We start from the raw sequence: 19,587 nt of genomic DNA on the forward strand, positions 1-19,587 counted from the left end.
TTTTGTCTAGAAAGTAGTTATACAAAATAATTCATACCCATAATCTTTTAAGATACCTAATGTATGGTACAAAAACATTACTTACCATAAAATAGGTATTAATTATAAATGGAAAAACGAATCCTTAGTATCTAATTTCTAAATAATCACAAATAATCGCTGATCAATGTGTTCAGTTGCACTATTTTCTTTAATGTAAGTTGAATGTAACATGTGTTACCAGGTTAAATGGCTGTTGTCGTAGAATGAAATTAAGTCAAAATGAGCACGTCAGAAGTTGAGCCGCACATCACGAAGAAATATGAAATCAAGAAAAGATTGGGAAAAGGAGTAAGTCGTAATTGAAACAAGTTCTAATGCAAAAATTTAAATGACATAACGGTCCATACGCTCGAATAATTTATAAAAACTTTTCACTGAAAAATCGATGTGTTCAAGCACGAATCATGTATCCTGATCAATTTCAACAAAACATCTTTTATGTTAGAATAAATAACCGACTTCTTCGCATGTGTGATATGAGTCTGTTATGGATTTTGCTGAACTAAAATTATTTCTATCAAAAGCCAGAAGACATGAAAATTGTAGTGAAGCACCACTACCAACCATCCCACAACCATTCATGCAGTCCTCGAACAGAAGACCAACCAGCAGGTCTTAATTTAGACCTGGAGAGTCTTTGAACATTTTAATGAAGCCCTAGCCTTTATTTTTATAGCCTTTGTGTTATTGTAGAGTCATAATGTCTTTCAATGAGCGACACCAGAACAAGGATGCTAACTGTAAAATCTGGAGTTCAGAGTTAAAAAAATGATTCTGATCTTTTATATTAAACAAATGTGTGCAAGTATATTATTCTAGCTCACCTGATTTTTTTACTTTTTAGGCCTATGGCATCGTGTGGAAAGCTATTGACAGAAGAACTGGAGAAGTTGTTGCCGTCAAGAAAATATTTGATGCCTTTAGAAATCAAACTGATGCACAAAGAACTTTTAGAGAGATTATGTTCCTGCAGGACTTTGGAGATCATCCCAATATAATAAAATTACACAATGTGATAAAAGCTGAAAATGATAAGGATATTTATCTTGTATTTGAATTTATGGGTAAATATTTATTGTTGTTTCTTTACAGAGGCAAGCCTCAATTTTTTTTTCAAAATTAAGAAAGTGCTTTTACAATTTGTATACTAATGCACGTAGAAATCAAAAACAATTTTATTTAATAGGAAATTATAGAAAGTTTCTGGCCACACACAAAGATTGTGATATGATAAAAAAGAATTTAGCTGTCGTGTGTGATACTGTATTTCATTCTGTAGCGATACATCACAACTGTTAAGTTTCTTATTATCTCCATAAACTCAAACTTTAAATGAAATTTATATTCTGCATTCTGGTAAAGTTATCTTATTTTTTGACAAAATAATATTACTTTAAGATATTGCTTTCTGTTTTTAAATTTTTGAAATATGTTGTGATGTACATCTTGGACACTGTTTTTTAACATCTTTATATATACTTAAAAAAGCTTAATTGTTTTCTTCCCAGTTTTCTAAAATATGAATTTTAAGTGTTATATTTTATAATTGACCTAAGTATTTTCCAGTATGGTTAAAACTGATCCCCAGTGTACTGTCAAATTGGTCAAGTCTTGGCACTGAAGCACGGATTTCTGTCATTTCATATTTTATATTTTGTAGAAACTGATCTACACAATGTAATAAAGAGAGGAAACATATTGAAAGATGTACACAAACGCTACATAATGTACCAGTTGTTCAGGGCGACTAAATATTTACACTCAGGGAATGTCATACATAGAGATCAAAAGGTAAGAATAGTTTGTGTATGTGTGTGTAGAATAAATCATACTTTACAAGTCTAGAGAATGCACTGATCTCTTCATTAAATGGTGTTGGCTATGGGATGTTACTTTGTCTACAGAACGAAGGCAATACAGTAATATCCTTTATGATTTGCACTGGCCTAAACCTGCTAGGAAGAGCAGTCTACCCTTTCAAAACCCCAAAATATCTTCAAGTCCGGTGCTTTCGAAGACAGAGGAAGTATTCCACGGTCTGAATTAAATGATTAGTTAAAATTGTCAAAAGATACAGCCCCCTACACTTAATAAAATTTGACAATACTGTTCAGAGAGCACGTGCAGAGGTAATTTCAATGGAGCTTTTGATTTAGCATTTGTCATATCAGTTTTGTATTATACATCTATGATATTATTGTTTATTTTTTTTAGCCTTCGAACATCCTGTTAGATAGTGAGTGTATGGTAAAGGTGTGTGATTTTGGACTTGCAAGGTCTTTGTCACAGATCAGTATAGACTCGGAGACTGGTGATCCTAATCTTACAGAATATGTAGCTACACGATGGTACAGGGCACCTGAAATCTTACTAGCATCTCATAGGTGAGAATTTTATATCTTCTTTGAATGTAGTCTACAGAAAACATTAGAAGTATAATGAGAAAATACACATATACAGAATGACTTGTGTTTTGTCTGTGACATAGAATATTTAGCTTTGGTAAGCTTTGAAAAACAGTATGATGGTAAGTTTGTCAGAAGACCCATGTGCATGTATGATTTTAGCTGCTACAAAACTTGTATTTGTCCATTTTTGAAGTACTTGACCCTATAAAGATATGTTAAAAAGGAAAACGTAGATATTTGATACATTTTATGATTCGACATATTCAAGTTTTTTCTTACCCATAGAATTCTGCAAAGTTGATAATTTTATTAGAGTGTGTATTAAAGATGGATAGTGCAGGGCACTTGTTTCCATGGTAATATATAAGTTCCAGTAATAAAGTCTCCGCATCTGCTTGTAGTTGGACTGGCACACATTAAAACTTTAGAGTACACTACATCCTAATACCTCCATTATGAAGTGAATTTTTCTTTGAATGTAGAATGATGCTTTTAGAATCCTGTTGTATGGTTGTGTTGTACATTGGTCATTTAAGAAGCATAGATGCACCAAATAGTTTTAATGGCAGAAGTTAAATTAAGACATAATTATATGACATTTTTCAGATATACAAAAGGTGTAGACATGTGGAGTTTAGGGTGTATATTAGCAGAAATGTTAATTGGAAAACCATTATTCCCAGGCTCATCTACCATTAATCAGATAGAGAAAATCATGGCAACAATACCAAGACCATCAAAAGAAGGTTTTATTTAAATGTTATCCCTCTTTGTTTTCTTTATCTGTATATGAAAGTGTGAGAAATACAAACTGCCATGGTTTACAGATGGTTTAATCTTATTAATAAGCGTAATATCAGTTTATCCGATCCCGAATATTCAGATGAGCAGAGTGTAACTTTTGGTGTTACGATGAATCGTGTTCATCGTCACATTCTGTTATGTTATCTCTTTATTTGTCAATATCGAAATTGTTTTCAGAGCATGAAGATGACATTTACGATTCAATTTGCTTCATGTGAATTTTGACATATGGTATCGTTTGATAATTCATATCATGAGTTTGGATATAATACGTTTATTTGATAACACGAAACTAAATAGCAGTAACTTGGACTCTAATACGTTCAGAATTTTAGTTCAGTTAGATACATGTATGTCAGATTTACTGTGTAGTATTTTAGAAATGTGGGCCAAGGTTCTTACCATTGTGTTAAGTTTCTTTTTGTCAACAGATGTTGAAATGTTTGAAAATTTATTGTTTCAATTGGATCTTTGTTGTGTTAACCTGAATTGAAACCTTATGCATTCATTGCAGACATTGCCAGCATTAGATCAGCGTATGGGTCATCAGTATTAGACAAAGCTGCTACTAGGTAAGTTAAGATGTTTATAGAAAACAAAAACAAAATAGTGTTTAGAATCTTTTTGGCAAGCTTTGCGTTCTTAGTCAAGTCCCATGTCTTGGATACTTCTGTTAGACTTGTGATTACTCTTGACATTTTAAAGAGAGATACATGTGTGTGTTTGTCTTTGAAATAGATCCATGATATACTTTAATTAATTAGAAAAAGAAGAAAACTGGAATGAGTAAATTCTGATTTTACAGAGCAAAGTCTTGCTAGAAAAGCTAATATTTGTCAGCTCTGAAATTAGAAAGGTTTGTAACTGTAAGCTGTAAGAATCTGAAAACAAAAATCTTACTGACAGAATCACATTTTCTTGCATACTGGACTGGGGTTTCCATTGAATTTACTGGTGCCAGAAAACATCTTACACCAAGTGTAAGATGACTCATGCTGTAAATGACGAATAGTGAACTACATATATTTTGTAGATTCCTGACTAATAATTAGTTTTTAAGAAAATGCCAGATAAATATCGAATACCTTGATACTTCCTGTTTGTTGCTAATCATATATTTCTTGTCAGATTAAAAAAGTGTGGAGATGGGAATAACTGTTACATATCAGCAGCAACAGTTTCTGCAGTTGAAAGAATAAAGCACTACCTTGCCTATTAAACTTAACGAAGAAATTCACTAATTAATGTAGGATAATTAACAGAAAAGTCTGTTTTGATGTAAGACTTGATAATTTTCCTGAATTATTCACAGCTTTTCATTTGAAATATACAAAAATATGAAGGAGAATTGTCGAACATGGCCAGACATTGGACTGTTTTTAAGTTCTCTTTTTGCAAGTAGCTCTAATTTATTTTATCTTACAGGCCAAAGAAGTCAATGGAGGAGATGATGGAAGATGCTCCTAAAGATGCAATAGATTTATGTAGAAAATTGTTGCACTTCAATCCTGATAAGCGAATTACTGCAGATGAGGCCCTCAGACATCCATATGTATCTAGGTTCCACAATCCAAAGGAAGAGATCAGTCTCAACTATGATGTTGTGCCCCCACTGTCTGATGATGTCCAGCTCACGGTAGATGAGTACAGAACAAAGTTGTATGAGGTATAAACCTTTGTAAATGAAAATACTCTAAAATTGTAGTGGTTAGAAAAACACATTTAAAAGAGACATAGATAAGCACTTGGCCAGTCATCACATGCTTCATGGCCATGGTTCATTAATAGCTTTAAATACTGTTTACTTCTTTGCAAGCTAATTATCAAGTGATTGGGAAAGTTTCAAGCAGAAAATGACATACTGGAACTATAGAAACTTGCAAATTTTTAGACTTCCATTTTGTAGACACTTACTCTTGTGCTTCTTTACACAAGGTAAAATGTGCATGGTTTTCAGGAGATATTAGGTACCTAGTCACCTAAGTCTACAATAAAGTTAAGCAGAGTTTTCTCACTTCTTTCTAAATATTTATCCTAGAATCATTTTTTACTCAAATTACTCTTCTTCAGAAAATAATATTTTGATAATTTTTTCCAACTGTGAACTTTGTTGCACATAACCTTTCATATATCTAAAATAGGTAGTGCCTGCTTGAAGTTTGTATTTTTATTTGAAAATTAGTTCCACTGTCTACATCTTGTATATATGTTATTCAAGGTTGTTACAGAATAACATGTGAAACTACTAAATTAAATTCTGTCTAAAAGAAAGTTCCTTCAGTCTGGTGAACAGTGTGATCTAAGACTTTTGACAATACAATTGCAGTCACACTGGAACCATTCAGCATGTCCTTCATTTACTATATTAAATATTCCTTTGGTTGTTAACATGTTTTATAAGTAGTTGTGTAATAACAAATTCAGTGATATATATACATTACTTATGCATTGCTTCTTTTAGCAAATCTGCTTGAAGCTATGGAAAAAGTCATTTTACAGTTGTTGCTGTATTTATTTTACAGTCAAATGCTAGTAGTTATGTTAGAAAGTGTTTTTTCTTGCTCTTTTTAGATGATAATGCAAAAGAAGGCAGATAGGCGGAGAAAACGACAGGAGATTAGAAGTGCCCAACATATAGCCCAGCAGGCTCGAGAACCAACACCCCCTGACTATGATGATGAAGAACCACCCCCGGGGGAGCCCCATGTTCACTATGGTAGTCAACAACAACAGGTTCAGCAACGGTATGCAAGACAGGATCCAGATACACCACCACCCAGACACCATCAATCCTCATTCTCAGCAAGTCATGGTAAGACATGGTTGATATATGTCTTGAGTTCACAGTATCAGCTAACACACCCAAATGCATGTGATATTTATAAATATGAGTTGTTAAATTTGGATCATTTTGTCTTGATAAAACAAAGAATTTGTCTATTTGAATGTAGTGCTTAGAGTGGTTCCTTGTTGATTATGAGTATATGCACACATAAATATAAGAATACCCTGTACCTAACTATTTTACTGCATAAATGTCTACAAAACATTGTTAAAAAGCTAAGTAAGTGTATTGTAAATATTTATAGGTTATTCGTTTAAGATTTGTATCAAGAAATATGCACGAGATCTGCAGTGGATATATTGCGCAACTTCAGGAGCACACTATTATTCTGTGAAAGAACCAGTGCCTACTTCTTGATGCAAATCTAATAATCTTTTAATTACATATACTACATTTATTATTTAAATGATATAAATTTGTTCTTAATCTTAGCAAAAATGAAAATGTCATCGTTAAGAAATTTTAAATATGCAATGGCACATGATGAAGCTGATGTTACACACACCCAATTTGAAATTTAAATGTCAGTATTGAAAAATATTGACGTTTCATTTTAGGTTCCATTGTAACTTAACAAATTTTTGTATTTAAATATGTAATAAATGTAATTATGTGTATTAATTCCTCAGAGTTACCTGAGAAACTAGTGTCATGTTAATGGTAGCATCAATGATCATTTGAAATCATATAACATTCTACTATAACAATATATTATAAAGTAATAGGTATTTAAAAACATTTTAATAGTTCCACTGTATGATTATAAATTTACAAGTTTGTGGTTGTCTCATACCCATGGACTTCAGATTGCTCTTTCTAATCTTACAGTTTGGTGTGTAGATATATTCTTTCTTCATTTAATGAAAGTAAACATAACTATATTATTTCATCAGTCGCATTTGGTAGAACAACAAAGGAGCAGGCCCCTCCCTCAGCCCCAGTCACCAAACAGAGAACATTCATGAGACCAAAAACCAATGAAAACAGTGGGGTAGGTATTACACGAACATTTACTATATATTTTGCTTGTGATGGAAATTTTTGCTATTGTCATTGTATATTTACAAACCTAACCTCATAGCTTGTTTATATACCTCTATGTAGAATGGCTACTAACCTTTGAAATCTTTTGAATGACCCTTGGTTATTAGAATTACACTTTTTCAAACATACAAAAAATGAAAATGGACGGTAATTTTTGAAACAGTAGCAAGGATTTCCAGAAAAGTCTTGCAGTTTTACTTTATTTTTTTGATTCACCTATAAAAAGGATAAGTTACCTTAAATTCATTTAGAAAACATATTTTTAGATATTGAACCAAAAGCTGTTTTCTTTACTGAATGTTATTCCCATTTGCACCAAGGTCATTTACTTGATTTTGGCTTTGTGTAAACTTCCTACAAATTTGTTAGAATAAAAATGAATTTGTATCCTTTCGATTAAGAGTTTTATTAATAATTTGACAGGGTCTGAGAATTCCCTTTTAAATTAATTATTATGAACATGTTTTTTCCTGTGCTAAAACTTCCTTAATTCTATCTTTACTGTTAATTGCTTTTGCCTTTAAAAAGGTGATAGGCATATCTGAACTAGTTGCATTGTTCATAAATGACCTGCTTGTGATCATAATGCACTCTGTCTGTCACACAGAGAGTGTCCACTCTACTGAACAGAGAACGAATATCCTATCTCCTTAAGACTAGTCCAAACATTTTGTCATATAACAACATTTATCAGGTGAGTTTACGCCAAGGGATTTTCTACATTTAAACTGTCTTAACTGGATTTAAACACATTTTCTGATCTGACTTGCTTTGTAGAAAAAATAAAAGATTACAATAAAATTTTCAAGTGATAGAAGAGGAATTATAATAGAAAAAAAAACATTTAACAAGAAATGATTTGTAAGAATAATTTTGTCCCGTCAGTTTATCCAGGCAAAATGAAATAGAAAAAAAAGTTACAACTAAACTTTTGAAGAAACTGAAGTCATTATGTCTCCAGTTGAATTGTTGCTTCTATCTATGACTTTCATTCATCATAATTCGGAGAAAATCCCAATGGCTTGCAGTTAAATTTGCTGTCAGTTTTGTATAGCTTAGTAGAAGGTAGCTTATTCTTAATGTGCTAATATCTTGCTCCTGTGCTGTGGCTCTGCCCTCCTCTAAGTTCTTCAGTACAAATTTATCTGAGTTCATAGAATAGCTGCTAAGTAAACCCTGTTTCATGTGTGTACTATTATAAATTTTATGAAACATAAACCTATTAGTTAAGTATGTATATACAAACTCATATTTTAACTCATATGGTTACCATATAATGCAATAGCCCAGATCATCCAAAAAATATATATTAATATAAAATGCAGGGTGTATAGGACCAAGAAAATTTGTGTATGCTAGGTGTTGTATGGCTTTTCAAAGTTGTAAATATATTCGGACTTTCATAAATGTGTAAAACAAGTAATTATCTCAAAATAAGACTGCCTCTGGATAAAGTTATAATACCATATTAGTTTAGATTAAATAGATTAAACATTGAAGACTTATTCTTAAATTGTACAGAATAGAAGAGATGCATTAGTTTAGCACTAACCAAAGTTATATTTGCAGTGGCAAGTCTTATGCTTTTAACGTAACACTTGATAAACTGTTTGTGTCATGCGCCAAAACTATAAACATTAAAGGTAAAAATCAGATTTTATAATGATAGTCATTGTACTGTAAATACCACAGAACTTAAGTAGTTGGGTGACCAAACATTGCAAGTTAAGTTGTAAATATGACATTTTCGCTCACGAATGACTGCTAAATCAGAGGTATACAAACACGATTTGTCAGTAGTTTCACTTTATGCCAGCATACATTAATTATAACCCAGTATAAAACATTTTTATTACAGGACATGTACCCTTCAGGGTCAAGGGGTCGGCAAGCATCAGCACCAGCTGGCACAAGGGGACCAGGACGTCCAATATCTGGAGCATATGGACAGCAGAACAATCCTACAATCACCAGGGATGAGAAGAGTGGAGGACTCATGGTTAACAGTACGAGAATGGTATGTCTTTCTTTACTTTGATGATGTCACAAAGCTGATTTATAGCTTGCATGTTTGAGAATCTTATCTTAATGTGGCTTAGAAAAAATGCTTGATTTACATATGACCTTGCCTTTTCTAAAACATTTTTTCTTAAAAGGCATTTGACACTCAATGTCAATTAAATTCTAATTTATAGACCTGTATGACATATATATGTACAGTTCTGTTTGCTATGAAATTTCACAAAATCCCAAAGTCTGCATTACTTGTGACATGTATGGCTGGATATCTAAAAATATTACCAAGCATTTTTAAAGTCACATTTTGTAATACCAATGGCATAATATAATATAGAAGAAGAAACATTTCCCTGTCTGTAAATGTATTGAAAATATTTTAAGCAGGATGAAAAATGGGTGTAACAAAAGACAACAATATCTTTCTAGATATATTCACCTTTCTGTGACATTGACGTTTAAATTAAGGAAATATGTATTAAAGTTATATTCATTATTACTTAAAAGTCATAAATGTGGCATGTTTGAAAATGTATGTTTATCACATAGGAACCTTGAGAACTGCACCTTTTAGTTCATTTTTTGATATTCCACTTTTGTGTTATAAATGCAGCTCCATTTGACAGCTGTGTTACACTTGTTGGAAGATACAAGCATGGTGGTAGAGGAAAATGAAAAGATTCAAAATACACTGAAAATAAAAAATGCAGTTCTCTGTTAATGAGTTTTTGATTATTTTTAATGTATTTTGGTGTGAGTCTTTAAAATTTATTGTATATTTTTAAGTCAACATTTTTTTTTCACCAGTCTGTTCAGCATGATAAAGATATTGCTTCTTAATCCACATAAGAGTAGAATTGTTTCCTCTACTGAATGTACCCTTCCCCTATTGTAAATGTGCATGCTGAGTATGATTAACATTTGTTGTATTATATGTTATACCCATAGATGAATCATGGCTGGGTGCGCATGACTCCAGGGGAGCCTCTGCCCCCTATCGGCACCTATAATGTAAGTTTTATTTCACCGACATGAGTGAAATTGAATTCTCCTTCTTTCACTTTTGCTTTGTCAAGCCTTTGTTGATAAATGTGAAAAAAATGTCAGAATATTGCAAAACTGAAGTTTGCAAGTGTCATTTTAAACTGGCCTTTTTACTTTTAAGAGCATTAAGTAATACAAGATAAATTTTGTACATTTTTAAATGAGAAACTGCTTTAAATAGTAATTTGGCTTCATTTTAGGTGAAAAAGTAATCTCATGATATAAAAGTGTTTGACGGATTACCTTGCTACATTTCTAATTGCAAATGTATGTGTAAATAAATTAACTGAAACATGTGACATTAGAGTAACCTTTATAAGCTACAGTCACACATACGGATATGTCCGTGCGTTGACGTACAGAGCGGATTGGATTGGTCTGTGGGGGCGGACACGGATAAATATGGATCTGTATGTCTTAGTATGTAAAAAATGGTGAGAAACAGGGAACAAAAAAAATACAGGACGCGAATAAGTACAGATAGGTACGGCGTACTAAGTTTTACTGCACCTGGCAACTTGCCCAGCGCAATTGGATGGGTCTGCGGTGAACTACATTGAACTATGCTTAAGTACTGGTAACCTCGGATAACTATGTTCAGCTACGGCAAGGTACGTTTTAGTACGTTTAACTACGGATGTATAAGTTTCAACCAAGTTGGACTAAAGTCATGCTGAAATGGCTGTGGATAGCTCAAACTTTTGTGCATGTTCAAAGTTGGAGAAACTTGCAAGTTTGGGATAAGTCTTGAATACGTTTTGACCAAGTGTTGGTACAGATTGATACGAATTACTACTTTGAGGTACTGCTCAGGTACAGATCGATACAGATTACTATGTAACTATCCGTGGCTAGACTTAGCTATCTGCACCGTATGTGTGACTGGAGTTTTACTCTTTGAAATTTATGTGTTCCTATTATGCTTATTTAAGAGATAGATTTCAGTGTATTTGAGGGGGCATGTTTCTGTTTTAAATTTCAATAGCCCATTTCTGATCATGTCGGATATCGTGCAGAGCATCCTGCACAAAAGAAGCTAAACATTTTGAAGCATTTTCTCACATCTTGTTTGGTTGCTGGGGGGAGTGATGGGTTCGTTATACTGTATTTGATCTGAAAATTAAGAAAAGAAATTATATACACCTGTTTGGAGGACAGGGTTATTGTTAAAATGAGTGTGAAATAATGTTACCTACTTGGACAGTGTCAGCCCAGAATGACACTTAGCAAAATACTGGTTAGAATGCTTCAAGTGCTTTTCTGTTATTATTTCATTTTCAGAACATATATGTATGTTGTTTCATGTAATAAAGATACTACCTGTAGGTTAGAACTTCCTAGTGTTTTACTTTTGCATGAAGTTGGATTGAGTTTATAAACAGAAATAGTAGTAGACTTAAATAGTATACAGTTATACACTTATCTCCCAGTCAGTATAGGTTATTAGCTTTCTATAGGGAAATATGCACGAGTTCTGCAGCGGAAATATTGCGCTACTTAAGGAGCACAGTATTCTTCCACTAAAGAACAAGTGCATATTTCCCATTGCAAAGAAAATAACATTTTTGTTACATAGGTATCTACGTATATAAATGTAATGTAAATATTATGAATTTGTTCAACAGCCTGAATAACATTGACAATACTGAACTAAATAAAAGAATGAATGCAACGACACACATAAGATTACGTCAAGCACCCGATATGAAATTCAGGCATCAGTGTATGGAAAAATATTGATGTTTCCAGTACAATTGTAACTAAACGGGTAATATGAACAAGTATGTAAAAAGAAGTTTTGTTGATCAGCTTGTAAGTAATATTGATCAAGGACATCTATGTTCTCAGTCAATATTATTTCAGGCAGGTTATGAAAACTTCATGTTATCAAAAACTAATATGTACTTGTTTTATTTTATACCTTTGATATGATATTCCTTGTGTTGTCTTAAAAATTAATCGGAGCAGTCAGTATCAATTTTGGAGTCATACCGAATCCTTTTTAAGTGGACCTGTGCTTGCATAGTTGTTGCCTAATCATATAAAAGTTTTAGCAGGATGTATAATATTGTTAAATATCAATCTCAAGCTCTAGAAGACTTGTACAGCTTGCTTTTTTCAAATAGGTATAAAAATATACATACAACTCCCAACTGATACAGAAAAATAACTGTTGATTGGACCAGTTGCTTTAGACATGATGTCAAATATAATCTCAAAAATGATGTACATTTGTTTAGGATTATTTTATATGTCAGATAATTCTGCACACCTTATCAGCAGTTTAACACATTTCCAAGTAAGGAAATATAAAAAATCAAAAAAAAATCTATGAATATATACCTACCAAAAAAAAAAGTGAAATGTAAGGTAACTTGTTTAAAACATTACATTTTTCAAAATGTCAGAATAGTATCTTGTGCATGTACATTTAAGCTTGGGCTTAACATTTTATGAAATTTATTTCTTTGGAGTTGCCTTTTCTTTAAGCAACAATAGAAACCTTTTTTTCCAGATACATTTCCCGAACTCAGAAGACAATTGTTACAAGTGCATTATTTTCATTATATTCCCAGTTTCCATTGTAGATCTATTGTTTTACTGTATAATAAGTTGAGTTTAAGAACTTCAGCAAACAAATGTAATAATAAAATCTCTAAGGCTGATCAACCGACTCTTAAAATTGATGATATTTACATATATTTCAAATTGCACGGCAAATGATGTTAAAAGAATAACAAATAAGCTTATGCAGACTCCTATGATTTATAATTTTGTTCAGTGTACACTGCATTCTGTTTAGGGTGACATGATGTAAAAGCCTCGACTTATGAATTCTGACATTGTTTCAGTCTAGAAAAGTTCAAGTTAAGAAGAAATCAACAATGGACTAACCATTCTATGTCATGGTATTAACAACTTGATGCAGTTTAAAGAGAGCCATTTTTCTTGCAACAAATTTAAAAAGAAGACAGTTTTGATCTATAACATTTTATGCTTATATGCCCAAGTTCAAAGTGCATTACTGTCATGCTTGTCTGAGGGCAGGTAGCTGTGGAACTACCTCTTGTTTGTGTCTGAAATAAGTTTTAAATTAACTTCATACAATCAGCATGTATCTAATTAGATCTTTTGTTAACATGTTACACAGCAGTGTTAACTTTGTTGCATGAAAAAGGTCTCAACTAGATGAATGTAGTGTAAATAAAGCACTTGAATAGCACAGACATTAATATTGCAGAGTCAACTATTTATACTCCTTGTGTAGTTAACAAATGAAAAATAGCACACTTGGTCTGATTTACTGTTTTCACATCACAGTCATGTTTGTAGAATTATTCTGTTTGTTTTTGTCTCCAAAAAAACAGTTCAGTACTTACACATATCTCTAAATTTTCTTTTTCAATTATTTGTTTTCAAATTAAAATATATATTTATGAATTTGTTTGAAATCAACCCAAGTGTTTGATGTGTATGACATGTAAGAATGTCAAAAGGACTAAAATTTTCATTGTCTTTTGTTACACCCACTGGCAAGGTAGTTGTTTTATCACAGACTACTTCATGTTATAATTGCTGTAATGTGTTTCTCTTAACATTAAGAATTTGTCACCAACATGTGAAAATAATAAATGAGAAATGAAAACATTTTGTAGGTTCCTGGCACAAGACCAAACTCTGCATCTCAGCCGAGACAAAAACCTGTGTACGGACGTAAACAGTTCAGCAATGCAATCAACAACCCCTCTTCTGGTGCTCCAAAGGCTGTGTTCGGCAGTTATACACAAAACTTTGGTACCATCACATCAAGTGGCCTGGCTGCCATCAAGAAATCTTGAAATCTACTCCGAGGTTTAGCTATTTTCAGTGTCATTTACAGAGGAGGAGATTTAAAAATCAGCAACTGACGTGTTCATTGCAACCCTTGAGTTTGTGACAGGGTGTTACTTGGTGTCATACAAATCAGTTATGCTGGGCACACAATATTTGTCTTCAAGACAAGAGTACATTTACCATATATGTTGAGTTTGATTCAGCTGATTTTGTTAACCACCAAAAAATGAAAACATTGAAAAGACATTTTTTTTTAACTGTGTTGACCTAATCTGTAATCCCCTAGCTATTAAAACCTCTCAAGTTGGATGCCATTCTCAGGTTGCTATTAAATAATGGAGTTATAAGTCACTTGATGCTTAATTTGCCAATATTGAAGAAGTTTAGTACAAACACATATACCTTTTATGTGTTCTGGCCAGTGTAGAGATAGCCGAAGGGGATAGCCAAATTTAATCAGTATTACACAGTCTGTACATAGGCTTGAATGACTGCAAAGTAGTCATAGAGGAATAACAGCATGTGTGAAGCCAGCAAAGCTTAAAGGACAAAGTGGGGAGGGGTATAAGTGAAAATTCTCCATTTATTTCAAGAAGTTATATACCATTAGTACATCTCGTAGTCAGTTAATAGATATTTTTTATTTCTTCATCTGAAGGTTCAGTCCATAAACGAATTGCGTTCCCCTCTTCATTTATTTTTTCAATATTTGTTAATATAAATGTGCTATAGACCTACTTTAAAAGGTATGTTTTGGGGATTAAAACAAGGGAAGCTGGTGATAGGTTATATCCAAATATGTAACTTATTTTCAGTTCTAAGTTCCTTTACCATAATTGATCTGAAGAGTTCTGCCTTATAATTTGCCCCCTTCAAAGGAGAGGGGTATTATAATTGTTTTGCTCATTGTTGGTCTGTCTGCCATTTGGTTTCAGTTTAGTTTCCAGTCAATAACTAGAGAATGTTTGGAATCACATAAATAAACTTATCTGATTGCCTGTGGTCAGTTGATGACCCCTGTTGTTTTGGAATTTACTGGGTAAAAGGTCAATGTCTCATTGACCATGAGCCTGAAATCAGTTTCATCTCAGTAATGGAAGAATGTTTTGGCCTCCAACCCTCAATTTGCATAGTTAAAAGTCACATTCTTGCATAAAACTACTTTTTTCACTGTATTAATTCACATGTATTAATGGGAGAAAAATCGTGTGCAAACAAGGCTATTCACGTGCTGTTAATACATGATTTTTATTTTTGAAATGCTTTGCCAGGGCCTTATATATATGTATTTCTGCGCAGACTGATATTTGGCACCTGCGTCTTGTTTCTTCCGTAATAGCCTCTTCTTGTAGCATTAAAGATACAATGTAATCCGTAATATGTTTTGCTGTATCAGTTTCCAACCCCAAACGTACTCTTTCCCAACCCCGCCAACAATGTACGCACTTGCTTCTCATAGAGTTTACGCCCTTTACAAAGCGTCGGTTCAGTTGCTGTCAAAAACCGTGAATGAATAAGTATCGCGTGTAACTTGTGCGATTGTTCGTTTTTAGGAATCATATTAATGATTTTGGTAAGTATCAAGTCGGTATGTTTTTACCTGATTTTTCGCAGAATTCATATAATAAACCTTGAAAGCTCGTCACTATCTTCGTACTTATCCGTACTCTAAATGTGTTCGTACTCAAAATAATTCGAATGTAAAGTTATTATTCTTAAACTTGTGTTCCTGTTTATCAAATTTTTAAGTAATATGCAAAATTATGGGTAGTGTCATGTTTGTAATAACGAGACATAAAAAAAATATGCTCAAAAACCTTCAAATCATGCTTTTGGTAGTGTTGTTGATACGTGGGCCCCGGTTATGGATATTTAAAACACGTTTACCATTTCCAAGAACAACAGAATGGTAAATAAAAGATGTAACGGAATCGCTAAGTCATCACATATGAAAACAATAAATTTAGCTGTCGTGTCATGTTTTTTTATGCAAGAATAGCGACAATACACATTTGTTTTGTGTATTATATATAATTAAATGTCAGCAGATTAAGCCCTTGGGATATGTTTGTGACCTCAACCTTCAGTCTTGGTCACAAACATTCCCACAGGCTTCTGCAGATGTTGATACACAAAAAAACGTGTATTATCCCGAGACAGAAAAGTTTTGGCTCAGTAACTAAAACACTTTTGCCTGCCAACATCAGACTTAATAGGATGATTGTAGTCAGTAGATTTTGGCAAAAGGACTCAGCATATACTTCTCTCTGACAGGCTGTCATAGGGGGCAGCTATTTTTGTAATACTGGTATACTTGATGGATAGAATAATTGTCAGTTTTAAAGTGCTGTATATAGTTGTATGGAAGTTTTACAAATATTGTATGGAGCTTTTACAAGTGTGATAGACAATATTTTTATGCAATTGTAAATACTGAATTTGAAACCTTCGTGTATATAAACAAATAATTTATGATTTATGTTGTACTATAACTATATATTGTTACTTTTAACAGTGATTCTTACATATTTATACTTGTTTAAACAACAGATTTATGTTTACACCACACTACTGTTGAACTGCATGATAGTTTTTAAAACCATACTGTGATCTGTGTTTTCTCCAGTTGTTGCTAAGTGTTATTTTGTTATCTTCAATGCTTATGTGTAAACTAATGTTTAAGTATGTTAATATCATAGTTGGTCTACAAAAATAACCACATGTGAAATGTTTTGGTATGATCTTCTTAGTGTCTCCACATTTACCTTTACCATTGCCATTTACTGACGAACAGTTTCACCTATTTAAGATTATTTCAAGAACGCTAAGTAGTTTTGTACTTCTTTGGTTTTTGATTAATTTATTGTAAAATTACAGTTAATTATTCATAGAAGTTTTGTTTTAAAGACTAATAATTTTTCTACAGGTTTGTTCAGAAGTAGGGATATGTCCAGCGGAATTTGCTCTTTTGTACGGTGTAGTGTAGAATACTGGGATGATAGTTTAATAGTGTTTTTCATATTAAAACAGATTAACAGCTGTCCAGATAGAGAATGTGCATAATTGTGTGGTTAGAAAAGTATTTCTTTCAGTGTTGTACATGAACTTCCAAAAAGGGAGGTAACAGTAAGAATGGATTTAAGGACGGTTGTGGCAGTTTTGGGTTAAAGATTTCACAATAATAGAATTTGTTCAAACTTTGTATTTGAACACAGTGTCATGATAGAAACAGAATTATGAAAAAAAATCGAAGGTTACCATGCCTTTTCAGGAGTTATCTGCCCTTGAAAATGTAAATTTGAAGAAAAATCCAGTTTTAAGGGCAGATAACTCCTAAACAAGCATGGTGACCTATGATTGTTTTTGCATTTTTCTGTTTCTAACATGAAACTGTGTTCATATACGAAGTTTGAACAAATTCTATCATTGGGAAATTTTTGCCCAATCTCTCTTACAAGAAACTGCAATAGTGTCTTAACACTACTGTCCCTTTTGTCAGTAAGATTTCAAAACCTCAGAAAACTATCAATTATGAGATATCAATGTTGAAAATAAGAAATTGCAAGATATTAATGCGTTTTAGGCTCATAACAAAATATATGGCAGTCAAGGCATAGTCGGTACATTCATTTAAACATGGTTGCCACACTTCAGTGGTGATAAGTTAGTGAAAGTCATATATAAAATCTTCAACAAAAATATCAAAATACTTACATAATTTTTGTGAAACTTATTTTTAATTGAACATTTGAATTCTGTGAAGATCATGGTTGAATCCAAGAAATTGATTCAAGGTTCGTACTTCCTTGCCTAAGATGTTTTCTTCCAAATTACTTTATTTTTTCCACACTCATTTCAGACAATATCTACAGTAACCTATTTGCTACAATAAAAAACTATTGTAAAAAAAAAAAAAACAATCAGTGTTGTCTGCATGTGAAGTGGCAAATTTATTTGTGGCAGGTTGTACAAGTGGCATTGGCCATTTTAGCCTGTAAATAATCAGGAGATAGATTCCCTGCCTATTTTCAATTAGTATCTTAAAAATGTTGTCATTATATCATAGATAATGAATTGGTTACCAAAGAATGTTTTAGTACATAGTGAATCAGTGTGTCTAGGGTTACACTGGAATATTTTAGTATTTATTTAAAGTAGTAGTATAGTAATATAAAGGAAAAATATCACAAGAGATTATTCATTTTGGTTAGAGGTTACCTTAGTTTCCATCAGTTGTGTAGATGTGTGTAGTTTCATTTACATCATTACTGACGTCCCCACTCATAAATATTCATGATGTTCAGCTGAATTATACTATTGGCATTTCTGACATAACTTAGGTTATGATTTTGCAACCTTATGTCTTTGCTGCATATTTTAACATCTTTATAGATAAATTTCATATAAAAGTAATATTTCATATTTAGATGGATATTTCATATACACAATTTAATACGATTTGTTGAATTACTGTGCCTATAGTAGTTGCTTATTCGTGTATGTCACACACGATTCCAGCTTGTAATGTTAATGGTGATAGTCTTTTTGATTTCCTAGGTTACACTGAAACTCGTTATACTAGTTCAGAAATCAGTGTAAAGATTCCACTTAATTGTATTTAGTTATTCAGTTTTCCACTAGTGGTATAATACATTCCATATCTCATTATATGTAAATTCACATGACAAAAACTCCATTGAAATTGCATGTATGTTTTATTTTTCTATTGATGTTTTAAACACTAATTTTAAAATCTTTTTAACATGGTGTGGATTACATACTGTAGTTAGAGGATAAGGCATGTCATTTCTTGTTGTACATTGATTGTGTCATGTCCATCAGCTAGTTCATTAACATAATGTATGTATTCATAGCCATGATTATGATAAAAGAAATAAAAATTGATCACAAACTTTGTTGTTTAAGTTACAATTTAACTTCCAGGAAACTAAGATATTGAATGAAAATTATTCCTTCCTAATGGATGGTTAGGACTAGAGGTTCTATTTATATCCTGTGCACACCTATGAGGCTTTTCAACAGATACAATTTTTGAGTTTTTAATACCTGGCGGATCTTCCAAGTGAAACAGCATATCTAAACAGCCCAAAAGTCTGTTGCTTCAAATTCAGATTTCATATTAGCATACAAAATTAATACTAAAGATGCCTGAGAGTTAAGTATAAAAGAAACATTTAAACAACTTGTCATTAAGTGCTTAATTGATATGCATAAAACTTAGTCTGTTGCATTTTTGCCAGGACCTCTCTCTAGTTTATTCAAATGGTTCTGCTTGTCCATCTTAAGGGCCACCTGAGCTAAAATGGAAAAAAAACTCGGTAAGCACCTTTGATAATAATCTTCACCAAACTTGTTCCATAACATCCTTGCATGGACCTGCCTCTATTTTGATCAGGCGGTTCATTAGGGGTCATCAGAGCTAAAAAAAAAACAACAGAAAAAAAACAACACTTTCTTATGAACCACTGAAAATATCTTACTAAAACTTGGTCTGTAGTATCTTCAGGTGGACCTTCCTCAGTTTTATTT

At 32.5% G+C, this 19,587-nt stretch overlaps 1 protein-coding gene across 3 annotated transcripts; it reads left to right on the top strand.

Moving 5' to 3' along the window:
* The first annotated feature begins 111 nt into the window (after positions 1 to 111).
* Positions 112 to 18,952, top strand: LOC123525287 (mitogen-activated protein kinase 15-like). 3 transcript variants are annotated; one of them, XM_045304210.2, is made up of 13 exons: positions 112 to 330; positions 887 to 1,106; positions 1,703 to 1,833; positions 2,257 to 2,426; positions 3,057 to 3,196; positions 3,769 to 3,826; positions 4,680 to 4,920; positions 5,826 to 6,066; positions 6,993 to 7,090; positions 7,751 to 7,837; positions 9,002 to 9,160; positions 10,108 to 10,170; positions 13,860 to 18,952. In XM_045304210.2, exons 1-13 carry the CDS (start codon positions 262 to 264, stop codon positions 14,040 to 14,042), a joined length of 1,860 nt encoding a protein of 619 aa, XP_045160145.2. In that variant the 5' UTR covers positions 112 to 261; the 3' UTR covers positions 14,043 to 18,952. The 3 variants fall into 3 exon arrangements, with proteins under 3 accessions (XP_045160145.2, XP_045160147.2, XP_045160146.2); XM_045304212.2 differs by lacking the exon at positions 7,751 to 7,837 and having other exon boundaries at positions 124 to 330; XM_045304211.2 differs by lacking the exon at positions 10,108 to 10,170 and having other exon boundaries at positions 132 to 330.
* Positions 18,953 to 19,587: the final 635 nt, after the last annotated feature.

This window comes from Mercenaria mercenaria, chromosome 3 (assembly GCF_021730395.1).
Source record: "Mercenaria mercenaria strain notata chromosome 3, MADL_Memer_1, whole genome shotgun sequence".
NCBI classification, from domain to species: Eukaryota; Metazoa; Mollusca; class Bivalvia; order Venerida; family Veneridae; genus Mercenaria; species Mercenaria mercenaria.

Bases quoted from the DNA above. Each gene is read 5' to 3' on its own strand.
- LOC123525287 (XM_045304210.2), top strand. From the start codon at position 262: ATGAGCACGTCAGAAGTTGAGCCGCACATCACGAAGAAATATGAAATC. The intron at 2,427-3,056 runs GTGAGAATTTTA...GACATTTTTCAG, and splicing joins ATCTTACTAGCATCTCATAG to ATATACAAAAGGTGTAGACA. The intron at 3,197-3,768 runs GTTTTATTTAAA...CATTCATTGCAG, and splicing joins ACCAAGACCATCAAAAGAAG to ACATTGCCAGCATTAGATCA.